General features: G+C 40.4%; 1 protein-coding gene across 1 annotated transcript; it reads right to left on the bottom strand.

Moving 5' to 3' along the window:
* Positions 1–8,723: 8,723 nt before the first annotated feature.
* Positions 8,724–12,483, bottom strand: LOC125228784. The gene is made up of 2 exons (XM_048133463.1): positions 11,670–12,483; positions 8,724–10,276 (listed from the first exon to the last, which is right to left on the bottom strand). Exons 1-2 carry the CDS (start codon positions 12,384–12,386, stop codon positions 8,930–8,932), a joined length of 2,064 nt encoding a protein of 687 aa, XP_047989420.1. The 5' UTR covers positions 12,387–12,483; the 3' UTR covers positions 8,724–8,929.
* Between the last annotated feature and the right edge of the window lie 240 nt (positions 12,484–12,723).

The raw sequence follows: 12,723 nt of genomic DNA, 5'->3' as shown, positions 1-12,723 counted from the left end.
GTTATCAATTTGGTGCATTTAATCCATTTCCGCTGAAAGTCAATGAAGTTGCAGGTTGGCAAGTTTTTCGTAATTTGCTTTTTATATTTGCCCAATATTGTTCAATTGGGCGAAGTTGGGGACAGTTAGGCGGGTTGCTCTCCTTAGGTACTAACTCTACTGAATTCGCCTTATACCATTCCAAAGTGCGAGAAGAGTAATGGCAGCTTGCTAAGTCTGGCCAAAATAATGTTGAGGAAGTGTGTTTCTTAATGAATGGTAACAGTCTCTTTTTCAAGCATTCTGATATATATATATCAGTGTTGATTGTCCCAGTAGTAATAAATGGTGAGCTCCTCAAGCCGCACTGACATATAGCTTGCCAAACAAGGTATTTCTTAGCAAATTTTTCTACTGCGATAACCTTTTTCGACTCGTCAAGATTCGAGGCGTCACGAGCTGAATAGTACTGGTTACCTGGTAAAGATGTATTGGTCGAAGCTATTGGTGCATGTTCTATTCGGTAGGGATGTAGTAGAGTTTAATAAATGAAACACATGTTGACTCTCCAAGGCATCAATATGTAATGTCGATTAGAATACAGATAGAATAAGCTGATCATTATGAGTAATACAGTTTCCATATATAAAGCATCTAGCCTACTTAATCTAATTAGGTATGCTTACACATCACACCTTCCCCCCTATTTTTTTTTTCAAAATCATGTTTAACAAACTTTCAAATTAACCTACAATAAAAATACAGGTCAATCACTTTTATGTGTTATTGTATAATACGACACGCTCATAATTATGGTGAGGTGATTACTCTCTTAGGTTACGATAACAATAATATAATGAAATGTGACGCACACCTGGTGCACCGATGAGTCAATGATTATGACTAACTTATTACTAGCATAACTCGTTACATAAAATAAGGAATAGTTCTATTTTTATGGATTACATTTTGTTTATTTCCTATAGAAACTTTTACATTAACATCCATGTCTTCAATAACAGAGTATGGACCTAAATACACTGGGTCCATTTTTTCACGTCCTTCTTTTTTCACTAATAATAAATCGCCTATTTTATACTTAATTGGATTACATGTTTTATCATATCTTTCTTTTCTTAACTGCTTTGACATAATTAAATTATTTCTGGCGTCTTCCTGAGCCTTTTGCAATCTATACCTTAAAGCTATCGGATAATCATCGAAGTTATACACAGGATCTATATTATTATTAGTTATATTAGTTGGTAAATTACAAAGTTTTCCGAATACTAATTCGAAGGGAGTATACTTAGTTTCAGAATGCATAGTCGTGTTATAACTGAAGCACCAGAATTGAAGCCAGTTGCTCCATTCGTGAGCCTGGTTATCCGTGTGGATTCTGAGGAAAGCTCCCAGGGCCTTATGAGAGTTCTCCAAAGAACCGAGACTCTCATGGTGATATGCCGTGGATTGTATCTGATTTATTTTTAACAATTTACACGTATTTCGCATAGTTGAAGAAATAAATTCAGAACCTCGGTCTGTTGCTATCTCGCGCGGGATGCCGTAATGTAAAATAAAACCTTCAACGAATGCTCGCGCGACCGTTTCGGTCTCTTTATTGGGTAATGGGTAAGCCCATACGTACTTAGTGAGCTCGCACTGTATCGTCAATATGTAACTATACCCGTTGTTATCTTTAGTTAAAGGGCCAACTAGATCTAGATACACTTTTTCACATGCCGATGTGGCTGTGGTAGTAATAGACATCGGTTCTTTTATGTGTTTATGGAATTTTTGCTTTTGGCATTTATCGCATTTTTTTACAAAAGCTTTTATGTCATTTTCCATGCTTGGCCAGTAGTAGTGACGTTTTATATTATTCGTCATCCTACGCATACCCGCGTGTCCGCTAGTGGGTAAGATATGAAAATCATTCATGATGACTCGCCTGTCATCTTTATTCTTTACTTCTTTTGCACCCTTTATAATACATAGTCGTGGCCCGGACCACTTACTTATATTTTTTATATGTTGAGCTAGCTCTTTGATAATCTTTTCATTGTCTTTGTTTTTAATAACGCATATTTCGTTAATGTTTATAATATTGCAGAAAGCTTCCAATTCCCTCATGAAGAAAGCTCGTTTCATACATGATAGGGATACTGGTGCAACGCTAATAAGTGACAATGAGGGTGTATATACAAACGTATTGTTTCTGCTATAAATACAATCATTCATTTTCGCACACTTGCGATACTCTTCTGAATTAAAACTTAATTGTGTTGAATTGTTAGGTTTTTTTAGAATTTCGGCCACGTTTGGGTGATCAATCCAACCGTTTTGGAAATCCGTAGTGCCGGCATTTTTTTGCCTTTCTTTCTCTTCCATTCGCTTCTTTTGCCCACGTGTTGTTACGAACATAACTCTTTCACTCATGTCTTTCAGCTGTTCACTAGTTATCTCAACCCTTGATAATGCGTCTGCAGCCACATTATCTTTACCTTTCAAATACTCTACCACAAAATCGTACTCCTGTAAATACAATTTGAATTTGGTTAGGCGGCTGGAGGGATCCTTCATGTTAAATAAATAGACTAACGGCCTATGATCCGTAATTACTCTGAAACGTCGTCCAAATAAATAAGGTCTGAAATATTTTATTCCCCACAAAATAGCTAAAAGCTCTTTCTCAATGGTGGGATAATTTTTCTCCGCTTTGTTCAGGGGTCTACTGGCGTAAGCAACAGGTAAACCATCTCCGTTTGATAAAACGCAGCCTATCGCTATCCCTGACGCATCGGTGTGTATTCTAAACTCGTTATCTTCTGAAAAGTTAGGATATTGTAGCAATGGTGGGTTACTCATTGCTGTTTTTAGGGTATTAAATGCATCTGAACATTCATTAGTCCATACAAAGTCTACGTTTTTTTTAAATAAATTATTTATTGGCTGAGCTATTTCGGCAAACTTCGGAATAAATTTTCTGTAATAGTTCGCAAACGCTACGAACCTTCTAGCTTCATCTTCATTTTTTGGAGTTGGATAATTTTTAATCGCTAAAATTTTGCTTGGATCTGGTTTGATTCCATCTGACGTAACTAAATGGCCTAAATATAAAATTTCCTTTTTTAGAAACGTACATTTTAGTGGGTTAAGTTTAAAGTTGACTTTCCTCAGCCTCGAAAATACGTCTATTAAATTTTTGCTATGCTCCTGAAGATTTCGTCCCATGACGATAATATCGTCAAGGTAAACGATACATTGTAAGTAATTCAAACCCGTCATTGCAACTGTCATCGCTCTGCTAAACGCACTAGCACTCGTTTTTAGACCCATTGGGAGGCGCTTCATTTGGTAGTGCTTATCAGCCAAAAATGCCGTGTATTGCCTACTCTTAGGGTCGAGTTTTACTTGATAGTATCCTTGATTAAGGTCCAAGGTGCTGAAATAAATTGCACCAGACAGTGAATCCAATATCTCGGTAATATTCGGTAATGGAAATTTGTCATTCTCTATACGCTCGTTAACTTTTACGATATCCATGGCCGCGTAAACCACCCCTGAAAGCGCCACCGCCTCTGCCTCTGGGCAAGTAGGAAGCGCGTCCTTCGGTTTTCCTGTACTCGTACTGCGGGTGTCTCGCTGCACCTACCCTACTGTTGAAATATACATTTCCACGACCCGAAGCTATTTGGGCTCTTGCACCCCTACCGCGCACCGCGAACACCTGCTCTGAGGGTGTTGGTGTCATCGCAATCTCTTCATCCTTAGCACCCTGTATTGCGTCTTTAAGAGACGTGTAATTGCGAGCCGATATTACCGTACTTAACCGGTCATTTCGCAAACCACTGGTAAACCTGTGAATAGCCTGCCTTTCATTAAGGGGTTTTAGAACACTGTAAGCACTCGAATCACCATTGGCTTGTGAAATTGTCAGCTTGACAAAAATATCCTCTAAATCTCTACCGAACTGCTCTATACTCTTTCCCGCCTGCCTAGCCGTCTGCAACTGTTTCTGCAAAGCGGTATCCGACCTCCGAGTTAGCAGATGAAGTTTCATATCTGCAATTAAACTCGCTACTGTGGTATAGGTACCTGTTAACCGCAGTTTTGCATTGTAAGACAAACGTGTTTTCAAAACGAAATTTATCAACACCGGGATGTCAGCTTCGACTATCATTGTCCCATACAACTCTATGGCGTCGATTAATTGCAAAGAAACCTTTTCAGTATCATCCATGACGGGCAAAAGAGAGACTGCCGTCTTCAAGTCGAAATTCGATTTGGAACCCATGTTTGAATTAATTAATTGTTGCGATTCCCCGAACAGTTGCAATATTTTAGCATATGCTCTTTCGACTTCCGCAATATACTGTTGTACCTTATTGTCGAGGGGCACTTCCCCCTTTTCTACCTTTGAAATATAAATCTCTAAATAGGCATTATACTCGTTATAAACCGACTTTGCTTCCGAAAATTTTTCCTGCCCTAACTTCTCGCTTCTTCTAACTGGCCCAAGCTTAAGCAAATATTCCTTAAAATAATTAATGCGCTTATAAAATTCTAAAACATCTGGCATAACTATAACGAGCCTTAAGCTAATATAACGCCACACGATAAGGTCTACAGTCCATAGGAAAATAATTCACTACACTTACATGATTTCCCGGCAGGCCGATGAAAGTCTTTGTCACTTCACTACACTTACATGATTTTTCCGGTAGTCCGATGAAAGTCTTTGTCACTTAGTTCGTGGTAGGACACTCACACTGCTTTGCCGATCCGCAGCGCTCCAGGAATCCCCACGACAGCCGCTGCCCGCCACCTTAGACGGACGCACGCCTGCGCATCACCATAGCAGCCGCCTGGCGCTCGATCTTCTGCGTCAGACACTTGTGGATCCTTTTCCAGACGAGATAGACGAAGATAACGGTGATCATCACTCCCATAGCCATCGTTATGTATGATTGCCCATCCGCGTGGCTGATGTCCTGACTCGTCCTGGCGCTATTGCCCTGACCGGCCTGAGCTATGATGACCTCTTCCTTCTCCACTCTAGACACAGTTTTCCCCATCTTGAAAATAGCAAACCGACGAAATGCTGCAGAGAAGCCTTAGTGGTCGTAGTTCCTCAACACGCTGACACGCTTTGGCAGGGTCGCGTAAGGTATGCTTACACATCACAAAGACTCAAAGTCTGCCTTGACATAAGTTTCATCGTCTATAATTAGGCAACATGTTTTCTCAATCAATAAGGCATACAACAACCTGGAACGTCTTACCGCACGATTAAACTGATCCACAGTTCTCTTTGGAGCCTTTTGCTTCTTATATGTTTTAATGCCGCAAACTTTTTTAATTTTTTGAACATTTGACTGACTAGTTCCCACTTTTTTCGCGACATCCCGGGAAGAGATACACGGATTCTTCTCAAATAGCTTGCACACCTTTCTTTGTAACTTAACATTAGATTTTCTGGTAGGTTGACCCTCACACCGCTTCCTATCTATAGATTCACCTTGTTTAATTTTTTTTAGGGTCCGTTGAACCGTCCTCCTAGTAGTTTGACAAGATTTTGCCAGCTCCATTGATAAACTGGGATTTTTACTAAATTCATGAAAATTAATTCACGAGTTTTTTTTGTGTAACGCCATTTTCATAAATAAAAAACAAATGCATATTTCATGGTTATCAAATAATACAGGAGTGTTCTAAATTTAAAATTTTAAACAATAAAAAAAAAAGGTTTGATGCATTACGCTAGAAAAATAAAAAAAGTAGGCGACATTTTAATAGTGTTCACCCTTTATTTCAAGGTTTTATACTATTTGATTTTGGTTTTATATGTACTTAATAATGCATGTGAACGAGATAGTTAGAGCAGCTGGAAAAAACTGGATTATAAGAGCAATGGACAGAGACAATTGGAACGATATGGCGGAGGCCTTCACTCGTAGAGGACCTCTCTACGAGTGGAGGTCTAAAGGCCGGTTCACACGTATTAAGTTGTCAAGTAATTAACTAAATTTTAACTTAATTTTAAGCGACTTAAAGCGTGTAAACAATCAATTTAGTAATAAGTTACAAGTTAATATTTAGCGTGCACTTAAGCAAGTAAATTAGAATTTTGTCTATTTTTCGGTTAAGTAGGTGGGCGTGAACTACCACTTGATACGTTTGGACAGGCATGATTTAGTTAAATATTAGTTAATTGTATAAGTTTGGCGGAGCGGTTGCGATCGTATGTTCGTGAGTTATCTTTTTTGAAAAATGTCGAAGTGTTCGGAAGACACTACTACAGTGAAGTTTATTGAAGAATAATTATGTTAAACAAAGTTGCACTAGCGCCATATTCATTCCTTCTGCTTATCCAGTTTCTCACCCAGTCTTGTGGGTGCTCTCGTTTCCCTGTCTATTTCATCCTTCAGTTCATCTAAAACCTCGCTGAATACGAATGTAATTACTGAATGAATGACTTGAACGCGCTGTTGATCGTCCATTTCAGGATGACTAAAGAGCTTAGCTGTTTACGACGTGTAAACGCTTACTTAAAATTAAGTCGCTTAAAATTAAGTTAAAATTTAGTTAATTACTTGACAACTTAATACGTGTGAACCGGCCTTAAGGCGCAAATTCGAATCATTGTAATGCGGATGCGGACATTGGCAATCAATGGGTTAAAAAACGAGACATTAATTTATCCATTTAATAAAAAACTTGAAGAAATTGCGGATTACCTACTCGTTAACAGTGTATATTTGCAAAACCATCAAATAGTCATCAAGACCATTCTAAAGTGGCTTTTAATTTCTTAGAACTCGTCGCATTGTTTATTTGTGACACCTAATATTGGCTATAATTCTTGGTAAATACTTATAAATAAATACTATGGCAAGAACAAGAAAGTGTCGAAATTTTGAAACCTAATTAAATACAAGAGAAAAGCCTTAGCAAAAGAAGTGATGATTTTTGTACCTTTTCGCTTTACTTAAATCGTTTGAGAATTTCGTATGACATTTCAAACAAGACGGTAATAGTATAACAAGGTACAGAAAATAGAATAGAATAGAATAGAATAGAATATTTTTATTCGAAAGCACACAGATAATAAACAATTTTACACTGACATAAAATAGTAATAAAGTGCCACGAAATGGCTTCACCTCAGCATATTGCTGGCGACTTCCAGCGCTGGTCTTCCGGTGAGACCATTAAGTGAGAAAAATCACGGAAGGTAACATAACATACAAATACAAAATCACTTATTTATGCCGGTGACTGTACCATTTTGTCCCTTTTGGCTTTGAAACTACATTGACTAAGTCCAAGGGGTCCCAGTGCGATTTTTCACAGAGTGGTTCCAAGTAGCCCAGTCCTGAGTCAGTCTCAATTTAGTTGTGACCCGCAATTTTATAGATATCGTATACCCAACGAGTCAACGGATGCCAGCCAATGTCATTATCTCATTATTAACTTTAGATTTCTGTGAGGATACCGTATATCGCTTCTGTGCCGTCTGTAGTTCAATCGGATTTATAGTAAATAGATTTCCCTTATCAGTGAGCCCCAACAAAGCTAACCGCGAAAGCGACTTTCATTCACCACTTGAGACTCCATTGGCTACAGATTAAAATTACGTTAACTGGATGTTCGGTATCCGCAAATTTTCTCTCAATTTTCGTTAACTCGTTTTAAACGTACTATTTGGTTTAAATATGATCTTATAGGACTAAGGATTTGAGGTCTAGTTTTGAGTGATGTAGAACAGCGATATACGAGGTTTGCTGACAATATTCTCCAAATTTCCGATCGTAGTTTGGGGATCGTTCGATTAATTAAATTTGTAGTTGGAGTTTATTATCGCCGCAAACCGGTGTCGATAGTCGCTGATATTGAAACCGCACGCTAATTTCGGGAGAACGAATGGAAATTGTTAGGTGAACCTCATAGTGGCTTTCTCAATCAACTTTCCATGCAGTTTTGAAAAAGTTTATAGCCAAAGAGTTAACTTACAAGTTAATAATATCTCTAGTATCCATGGAATGACCTTATAGCCAAAGGTAAATTTTTACATACTACTGCACGGCAGTTTTAACTGTTTTACTATCTTTGGGAGGAAACTAGTCTAGTTCTTTTTGATAATCAGTTGTTGATATTTTACACAAGCAGAAGTCTTAATTAATAAGTATTTTTTTAAATGAAATGAAATGAATGTAAGTACTCTACTTTCTTAATATTTATGTAGCAGTTCGTTAGTTTCAGTGATGGAAACAGTTCTCGTCTAACTAAACCATTTCTCAATAAATCAAAACATGATTATTGCCCGTTGCTTTCCTTCTTATAAAATATTGAAGCATTTATTGTTCAAAGCAAACTTTAGAGCTCAAGGTGTGTTCGGTGTTCGCAAAGTTTCCTTTTACCTGCTAACTTGTTTACTAACCCTGGAGGCCGATTCTGATTTCACTAATTAATACCTAAATATAAATAAATATATACCTATTATAGGCAATTCAACACTATAACCAAAGAGGATAGAGTATTAAAGAGAGTTACTGTCAAAGTAAAATGTGTAATCACAGTGCATATACTGTCATCTCTCGACACAGGCTTAAAACTTTTGAACCTCAGTTTTGACAATTTGACCTATATTCTTAGCTTGATATGTTTTAAAATGACAAATATTAATATTAGCGCCATCTAGCCGAGCGTACCCCAAAGGTGTATCGCCATCTATGGATGATTATCGTAAGAGAGCTAGGTACGCACTAAATTTACCTTTACTTAAAATAATAAATTACGGCTCGGCCTTAAGTAGGTTGCAGCGTAAACGGAAAAATGTGCAGTTGCTAGACTGTACATGCTGGCAACCCCAAAAGAGAGAGAGAGAGAAAGTTAAGATAAATTTCAACAAGAGGAAAAGCCATTACAAATAAATCAAGAAATCCAATTAATCAAAGTCGAATGACACGTTGTCCTTGGTTGCGAGGCGACGGCTCGGGCGTGGCGCGAGGTGGCTCGCTGGTCTCGCACCGGTTTGTGGTTGTGGCTGGCTTTTCTCTTCTGGCATCGGTTGAAGTTCGATATCCTCGTAGTGTGGCCTTACTGATTGTAGTGAGCATTGTTTGCGCTTCTTTAGCTTGCACAGATCGGGATAGCATCTTCCCACTCCCCAAAAGACAGCAGCAGATATGACAGCGGCCAGCAAGGCATAGCTGATAGTATATTGATGAATATCGTGGGTAGTTAAAGTTGTTTGGAAACCTTGTTCCTTGTTCTTCTGGAACTGTATTCTATTATCCACTTCTTCTACATCGGTGTCCTTGTGTTTACGTTCAGTATGGTAAAGATGTGGTATGTTGTGGTAGGTCAGATTTGCAATCCGATTAATGGATGATGTTACTGAGGGCACGTTTATCTCATAGTCCATCTTCATCTTGCTGTTGTATTGGTTTAGTGAATGTATAGTTAGGTATTTAGATTGCAGTATGCAACCTTGTGCTAAAGTGACTATCCCGGATGACGTCATAGTGTGTGACGTCACATCTTGTTCACATATGGCTCGTAGCGTGCAGGTATCGCAGCAAATGGCAAGCCAAGCGTTTGGTGAGTGCAACTCGATCCAGGCGTTCTGACATGACGTATGCGCTACGTCACATGGTGTACTCGTGCGATGACTTATTAGTTTTGCTTCGCATGGAATGTTTTCATTGTGAAGGTTAAACACTGGCAAGTTTTTGTTGCATATGAAAGTTTCTGGTTTCAACTGTACGCATTCTTGAAGGTCCTCTTCTTTAAAGGATATGTAGGTATTTTTCTGCAGGTTAACGGCTATATAACGGGCACTTGTTTGCACGATGACAGTGTCTTGAGTTGATTTGACGGGCAGCGGTATAGCACGATGTAACGTATAGTCTTCATCTGAAATTAGAGGAATGTGAAGTTCGAAGAAGAAATAAGTGTCGGTGACTCGAGCTTTAACGTACAGTAGTTTGTAGAGGTCCTTGATGTCTTCTTGTATGTTGTGAACAGGTAAAGATATGGTTCTTGGCAGCTTGCCAGCGATAATGTTCATTTGCTCGATTAGGCTGACCGGCGTCACAAGGTGGACGTCGATATGGCCCTTGTAGACATCAGTTAGGGTGTTGAATAGCATTTCCTGCATGTTCTTTAGATTGTTGATGAGTAGGTAGGCTGATAGTGAAGCCGAATTAAAGTAGCTCGTGGCCATGGCGATTTCCACTGCTGACTCAATTTTTGCTATGTTGATATTCGTTTCGTTCATGAAGGTCTCTATTTATTTATTTATTATTCAAATAAGTTACACAGCATAACAGTAAAACCAAAGCACTGTGAAACTAAAAAATAAAAACAATAGGTATAAATATAGCACAACAGTAAAAATCAGACAAAAAAAAAAACAATATTCTATTTAGGCGACGACGTAACAGCGTGGCTCCGTTGCGTCGTCTGACACGGCGTAGGGTTCGGCAGGTTGCCCCGGAACCGCCGAAACACCACGCCCTTCGGCCAGAAGTCTGCACTCGCGATGGTGTCCTGCAGCGGCCGCGGCACTCGCAACACAAACGAACTGAAGTGCACGTAGTGGCGCGACTGTAGCTGGAACACTCTCAGCGTGTAGCCAGTCTTCTGGCGAACGTACTCCACCACCTCATCAGCCTCGGCGGAGTAGTGCAAGCGCGACACGTAGAGCGCCCTACTCGGCGTAGCAATCCGTAGACCTGAATTCACTGGTTCCGCATTGCCACACATAGTCTTACGAGGCGCCCTGCGCGCCTTGCTCTTCTTTTGCACCAATGTGAATCCCTCCTCATCCACATTCGTGCGGGCAGACTTTTCCACAATAGGAGCCCGTGATACCTTTACAGGTGCATTTACCCGGTTCGTTGCGACGGACTCACCGACAACGTCAGCATATGCACGCTGACGCGAGTTTGTTGGGACATGTGGCGGCCGGACGCGCGGGGGGCGCGCGGGCGGCGGATCGGCGCGTGCGACACATTTTACTGCACCGGCAACAGGCAAACAAACCGACTTGTCAGCAGGTCGATTATCAGACTTGAAATTTGAAGCCGCTGTCTGAGTTGGGGCAATTCGCAAACATTTTATTTCTTCACGTAACTCAGAAATAGTAATTAGGCTAGCTTCAAACTTCGTATTCATTTCGGCTAAACTTGTTCTTAGGGCCACGATTTCCTTAAACAAGCATCTGACGTCGACGTTGTCCGGATTGTACGACGAGATGTTGGAGATATCCGTCGCCACAAACTCCGGAATCCGGTCGTTGAAGTCTTTGAGGATCTTCATTATGTCCTCCAGGCTCTTCTTCCCAGTTTCGTCTCCTCTTCGGTGAGGTACATAGGTGCCGGCTATTCCAAGGAACTCACACAACACTTTCTTCGCTACACAGATGTCTTCCACGGTGAACTTCGACGCGCGCGAAGACATCTGAACAGCAGTCGCCGCATCCATCGCTCCTTCCCGCAGCAGTTTATTTTTCTCTTGCAGAAAAGCGAGGAACTCGTTTACGATGGGTTGACCCTGTTTAGAATCTGCCATCGTGTCAATTTGCCGGCAGCGGCAGGGCCGCGCGATTTCGCAATTTATAATTAAATTAAATCATCAATGCGTCTACGTCGCTGCGCGCATTGGACACGACTGAACTCTATAACGTTGAATTGTTGTTGGATGTTAACTTCATTTTTCTTTAGCACCTTGTTTTCTAGTTCGACGATAGTTGTTTGATTCTTGATGAGTTCGAGTAGGTAGTTTTCATTGTCATGTACGGCTTCTATGTCGTTTTTGTATTTTTCGGCAAAACGTTGATCCAGGATTCCGAATAAACTATTAGCTAAGTACCCAACCCCGTCGGCTAGTCCTCGTTTCTTCCTGTCGGTTAGATGCTTGTGAGGGGCGAGCAGCATAGAGTTGTAGTATTGCAGGAGATCCATTTCGTGGTACAGTTGGTTGAGAGTAGTTTTGCAATATCTTGGGTCCGTCTTCGCACACCAGTCTTCCACCCCATGTAGGTATGTTTCAATGCGACGAACTCCTTCCCAATAGTTAGTTAGGTTGTAATACATAAGTAATGTCCATTTATTATGTATTACTTGTACCTTGCCGATTGTATCATAATATATCGGTCGCTCGGGTTCAAGGTTCGTAATATGTGCCGACGTCGACGCGCTGGCGGCGTGCGACCCTGATATAGCGCACATGGTTATAAAAGTTGTAAACAATGTTACGAAGGATAGCTTGGCGGTTTTATTTCTTCTAGGATATCTTGTAGATTTCTTAGTGTTGCCTCGTTCAGATTCGTTGTTTTCCAATGATTGCTCAGTGTGGCTTGTCGATGGCTTGTCCTCGAGTTCAGCCCTTGGTTTCATCGGCAAGGGTGAAAGTTTGACAACAGGACGCTTGAAAGTCCCGTTTTGAGTTTGTATAGTTGTTACGCGAGTTAGGCCGTCGCGCCCAGGGTGAACCTCTACGACGCGACCGAGTGCCCATTTTGCCGGAGGTAAATTGTCCTCCTTTACAAGAACAATGTCATCCTTTTCAATATTTTGAGTTGGTTTGTTCCATTTGCTTCGACGCTGAAGTTGAGTTAGATAATCATATGACCAAGCTTTCCAGAATCGTTGCGTTATATGTTGAATAAGCTGCCATCTGCGGCGCAGATCGATGTGTTTGGTGTCACTGTAATCCGAGTGCGGCAGTGACAAC

Source organism: Leguminivora glycinivorella, chromosome 8 (assembly GCF_023078275.1).
Source record: "Leguminivora glycinivorella isolate SPB_JAAS2020 chromosome 8, LegGlyc_1.1, whole genome shotgun sequence".
Lineage (NCBI taxonomy): Eukaryota > Metazoa > Arthropoda > Insecta > Lepidoptera > Tortricidae > Leguminivora > Leguminivora glycinivorella.
The sequence above is the reverse complement of the archived record's forward strand: the minus strand, read 5'-3'. Positions and strand labels throughout refer to the sequence as shown.